The sequence below is a fragment of the Nicotiana sylvestris genome, chromosome 10, assembly GCF_000393655.2.
Source record: "Nicotiana sylvestris chromosome 10, ASM39365v2, whole genome shotgun sequence".
Classification (NCBI taxonomy): Eukaryota; Viridiplantae; Streptophyta; class Magnoliopsida; order Solanales; family Solanaceae; genus Nicotiana; species Nicotiana sylvestris.
In genome coordinates, this window is record NC_091066.1 from 63,710,907 (window position 1) to 63,716,725 (window position 5,819).

At 36.1% G+C, this 5,819-nt stretch overlaps 1 protein-coding gene across 1 annotated transcript; it reads left to right on the forward strand.

Moving 5' to 3' along the window:
* Positions 1 to 997: 997 nt before the first annotated feature.
* Positions 998 to 5,298, forward strand: LOC104224234 (phosphoenolpyruvate carboxykinase (ATP) 1-like). Its single transcript, XM_009775838.2, has 13 exons — positions 998 to 1,076; positions 1,258 to 1,500; positions 1,740 to 1,912; positions 2,145 to 2,298; positions 2,589 to 2,673; positions 2,919 to 3,019; positions 3,170 to 3,468; positions 3,738 to 3,911; positions 4,004 to 4,069; positions 4,180 to 4,358; positions 4,449 to 4,618; positions 4,713 to 4,881; positions 5,003 to 5,298. Exons 2-13 carry the CDS (start codon positions 1,268 to 1,270, stop codon positions 5,144 to 5,146), a joined length of 1,947 nt encoding a protein of 648 aa, XP_009774140.1. The 5' UTR covers positions 998 to 1,076; positions 1,258 to 1,267; the 3' UTR covers positions 5,147 to 5,298.
* The last annotated feature ends 521 nt before the right edge of the window (positions 5,299 to 5,819 follow it).

Below are 5,819 nucleotides of genomic sequence, written 5' to 3' on the forward strand. Positions count from 1 at the left end.
GATCTCATTATGGCCTTCTCAATTCCTTCAAAATGCAGCAGCAATAACATGGCAGAGGCTCAAGCTGCTATGTTTGGCATTAATTGGTATGTACAAAATGGGTTCTCAAACTTCACAATTGAATTGGACTCAATGCTTGTAATGAATATGCTTAAGGAGGGTGATACCAACAACTATAGGTTGAAGAAGATCATAAAGGACACTTCGCAAATAATGAACCAGACCAATATTAGCCCTATGCATTGCTTCAGGGAGGCAAATGAAGTAGGAGATTCTCTCGCAAAATTGGCGACTACTAACTCCGAAGCCAAATTATACCTTTCTTTCCAACAACTCCCAAAAGGAACTAAAGGTTCTTTTGTACTTGACAAACACCAGATGATTACTGTTAGACTTAAATATAACAAAGCAAATTTTTTTGTTAGCTAAGTAGTAAATGTCTTGTACTTTAACAGAGGCGCAAACTTATGTAACTACCTCTGTCGGATGTATACCATTATGTTGTAATCCTTGGAGGTAAGGCACATCCTCCTCCTATATTTTGGAAATAAATATAACACCCCAGGAAATCTGGGAAATTCTACACACACACACACAAAAAAAAAAAAAAAAACCTCTTTCCAAATACCGACATGTAATACTACGTACGTTCTATTTACTTTCTAATTTCAATTGTGTGAAGTAAGTTGTTGTATTTATGAACAAATTTTTAAAGCAATGGGTGCGTGGATAATAAAAGTATATATTCAGTTAGCGAGTGCTTCGTCTCCTATCCCTAGATCAACTTTTACCATAAAATCTAAAATAAATGTGCTTTATTCTTCACCATTCATTTTACTATTATTTTGGTTTCAGAAATATTATGTTGACAAGTATTCCCTTTTTTTAGCCGCTAATTAACTATGACTACTTAGACCAAGGTTTAATTTAGGCCTACAATGTGCTAGGACTATAAATTACTGAGATTAGCAGCAGCCCAAATGTCACTACGTTTTAATTTCCATTTCCTTGTTGGAACTTGTTACTGCATTTAGACATTCGACATCATAATTTCCCCATCTTCTTCTCTGATCCTGGTTAGTTTTCTTCCCATCTTTGTAGAGTATATACAACCATTGAATTCTTTCCATATGCATGCAAATAACATGCATATGACTAAATAATGCCCACTTTTCTAAAGCAAAAAACGTGAAAATATAAGTTGATTAATGAAATAATGATACTATTATATTCCTCTTAACTGTGGTTGATGTGCAGATAAGTAAGAATGGCATCCCATGGCAATGGGCTGGCGAAGATCGAGACACAGAAGATGAAAGAAGATAAGATCATATGCCACGATGATAGCGCAGTTCCAGTGACAGCTCAGACAGAGGACGAGTTGCATTCCCTTCAGAAGAAGAAATCTGGACCCAATACCCCTATCAAGGATATTCAGAGTGCCTTTGGCATCCCCACTACTGAAGTTGAGCGACAGAAACAACAACTCCAATCCATCAGGTAATTAATGGATTCTATTGTAAAAACATTTTATAGTGGGGCAGTCAGGTGCACAAAGCATTCCATGTTTATTTAGGATCCCGGAAATGTAGATAGCCTACCTAATGCAAGCATTAGTATAGCTGCTGCTTTCATGGCTCGTGCATTAATGCAAATGCAAAAAACTTAAAACTCAAATCTTGTTGTAATTTATATTACTAAATGTTGTAGTTTGTTTTGTTGCATGGGCATAAAAACAGTGCATCATTGGCATCATTGACAAGAGAGACGGGACCAAAGGTTGTGAAAGGAGACCCTAGGGTGGAGACGCCCAAGTTGGTGCAAGCCTCTCAGCCTAAACACACTGCAGCACCTAACATTACTGATAGTGCTCTCAAGTTCACTCACATCCTCTATAATCTTTCCCCTGCTGGTAATTAATTCCCTATTCCTACATGATTCAACCGATCGATTCTCTTGTCTTATTCACGTTCGACTTTAGCTTTGTACATTGACGGTGTAGTTTTTTTATGTTACAGGTAACTGTTAAAAAGAGCCTGATTTGATAATAGTTAAATTGTGTAACCAATTTTTATAGAAGTTTAAGATGTTAGGACAATATACTTTTTTTTTTTTAACTTCGATTCTTCATCTGCCTTTTGTAGAGCTGTATGAGCAAGCAATCCAGAATGAAAAGGGCTCATTCATCACATCAAGTGGTGCTTTGGCCACACTTTCTGGAGCCAAAACTGGCCGATCCCCAAGAGACAAGCGCGTTGTTAAGGATGAAACCACTGCAAATGAACTTTGGTGGGGAAAGTAAGTTCATCTGTTTCTTTCTTTTGGATAACCATTACGCATACAAAACTCACTAGCCCAACTAATTTGGATTCGAGCTGGCTCGGCCCACCAAGGAGTAATGCACTCCCTACAAAAAAAAAAGTTATTCATTCAGAGGGATCCTAACCATAATAGTGTAAAGTTCAATTGCTTCTGCCTGATGGCTTACCTTTAATTTTTCAGACAAAGATTGTTTAGTTCCATCAAATATAAGTTTAATTGGTATTGGGCATTTTCTAACGTCGTCTTTGTATTATGATTTTCAAAAGGGGTTCACCTAACATTGAAATGGACGAACAGACTTTCTTAATCAACAGAGAAAGAGCCGTTGATTATCTATGCTCTTTGGAGAAGGTATTTACATTATTGCATACTAGATTTTACTTTCCTCAAGTCTACTTTTATCATCAATTTTTAACGCATAAAAGACCTCTTAAGATGTCACTATCCAAATCATATTAATGTCAAGATTATACTAGTATATAACACATACGTGTATATAATTTGTTGCAAATATATATCAGCACAGTTCGGGCTAAGATTTGCAACTTAACTAGACAGTCTGTATGTTAAAGAAATTTTATCTATATATATTTCAGGTTTTCGTGAATGATCAGTTTCTCAACTGGGATCCAAACAATCGTATCAAAGTTAGAATTGTATCTGCCAGAGCCTATCACTCCTTGTTCATGCACAACATGTAAGCACTTGATCATGATTACTACTTAACTTTCTGTTTCTGCCTTCCTTTGTATTACAGCTAAGTATCCTTTACTTTGTAAACTACATGTTAATTAGGTACATTTAGATTGGATTTAATATTATGTATAAATAACTACGTGGCTGACAGGTGTATCCGACCCACTCCTGAAGAGCTAGAGAATTTTGGTACTCCGGACTTCACAATATACAATGCTGGGAAATTCCCATGTAACCGTTACACTCACTATATGACTTCCTCCACTAGCATAGACATCAATCTTGCTAGGAGAGAAATGGTGATCCTTGGCACACAGTATGCTGGCGAAATGAAGAAAGGTCTCTTCAGTCTAATGCACTATTTAATGCCTAAGCGCCAGATTCTCTCTCTGCATTCTGGCTGCAATATGGGAAAAGAAGGAGATGTAGCCCTCTTCTTTGGATTATCAGGTACGCATTTAACTTGCATACACTGACAATGTACGGAATTTTGACGTTATCAGTGTATTTTAACCGGTTATAACAGGTTATTTACCTACATATTGTAGGTTATCAAATTAGAATGACTATAGACAGTTACCTGTTTTTAGAAGTGATTTTAACTTGATGGTGTAAAAGATATTGAAGGGATTGGTCATCTCTTTTGAGGAGCAGCAAGATTTTTTCTGGTTTTCTAACTTTGTTACTAATGTTTCTTTTTCTGGACATGTTTATTTTAGGAACTGGGAAGACTACATTGTCTACAGACCATAATAGGTACCTAATCGGAGATGATGAACATTGTTGGAGTGATCATGGTGTTTCGAACATTGAGGGTGGTTGTTATGCAAAATGCATTGACTTGTCAAGGGAGAAGGAGCCTGATATTTGGAATGCCATCAAGTTTGGCACCGGTAATATTCTCATTACCTCATCATCTAAACATTATTTACTTAAAGAATTTCCAGTATCAGCAAGTGGTGATATGTTTTCTTGTTCTGTGCAGTGTTGGAAAATGTGGTTTTTGAAGAGCGTACTCGACAAGTGGACTATGCGGATAAATCAGTAACAGGTAATGTCTCAACTAATGTCATTGATTAGAATCCTAGCCCTGGCATATCAGAAATCTTTAATCAGTTTATGTTGATTTATGGCTTTATTAATCGATTGCTTTGGTTGCAGAGAACACAAGGGCAGCATATCCAATTGAATACATCCCCAATGCTAAAATACCATGTGTTGGTCCTCATCCTAAAAATGTCATTCTCCTAGCCTGTGACGCGTTTGGTGTGCTCCCTCCAGTCAGCAAGTTGAACTTAGCACAAACAATGTACCACTTTATTAGTGGCTACACAGCTTTGGTATACGCACGCATAAGAACTTATATAGACTGATAATGTAAAGAATTTATATACAAGAGGTCAAGATAATATCATTAATAATTCATACAGGTGGCAGGAACCGAGGATGGAATTAAGGAGCCTACAGCAACATTTTCAGCATGTTTCGGTGCAGCATTTATAATGCTTCATCCGACAAAATACGCAGCAATGCTAGCTGAGAAAATGCAGAAACATGGAGCTACGGGATGGCTTGTGAACACTGGATGGTCAGGTGGAAGGTATAACTTAATTATAAGCACTCTAACCACAAACATGTATTAATTCTACTTATATAATTAGACTTAGATAATGAACTTTCTATATCACAAGCAGCTATGGATCAGGTGGTCGTATTAAGTTAGCATACACAAGAAAGATCATTGATGCTATTCACTCAGGAGAACTTTTAGAAGCAAATTACACGAAAACTGAGGTGTTTGGGCTTGAAATCCCAACTGAACTTGAGGGAGTTCCTTCACAGATTCTGGATCCAGCGAACACTGTAAGTTACCAATATAACTCCGTTGCACTCAAACGATTCAATTTATATACGCTGACAGTGTAAAAAATGATCAGTACATTTTAACATACGAGGTTCTTGAAATATTTTATCTATGTTCCAGTGGCCGGACAAGAATGCGTACAAGGAAACTCTCATGAAGCTGGGAGGTCTGTTTAGGAAGAACTTTGAGGTGTTCGCAAACTACAAGATTGGAGCTGATAATAATCTGACTGAGGAGATACTGGCTGCAGGTCCCAACTTCTGAGATTGAGTTACATTTTAATGTAGCTTAGTTAAGAGAGTTAATTTTATTCATAACCCAACTTGTCTTGTTTCTGTCTTCACATTCATTTTCTTTTTCTTTTTTTCTTTAACTTCATTCACTATTACTGTAATTTACTTGGTCTATAAAGAAGGCTTAAAGAATCCAATTATTTGTCCCCCTTTTGCATTTCACAACCATCTCAGACAAGCCAGAATGGTACTCAGGAGCTTATAGCATGCTCTATATCTGGTCAGGTCGAAGGATCAAGACATCTAATTTTCAAAATAGATTTGATTATCCATTTTATAATTTTTTCAAAATAAAATTTACATATCTATGTAGTAATTGCATTAAAAATTAGGGGTGTCAAAGGAAACCGACAAACCGCACCAACCCGATAATCCGAGTCAAACCGAGAAAAAAAAAACCGACTATAGTTTGGTTTGATTTGATTTGGTGTTGGAAAAAAAATCTCAACCATAATTGGTTTGGTTTGGTTTTAACTAAAGAAAGTCAAACCAAAACCAAACCAACCCGACATTACATATATAGAAATTTTAGATATATTTAATATATATAAATATACTTGGTATTCGAATAATTTAATATATAAATATTCGTAGAATTTCTTTAAATTAAATTATTTTAAAGTTGGACATAGAACTTTTAAATG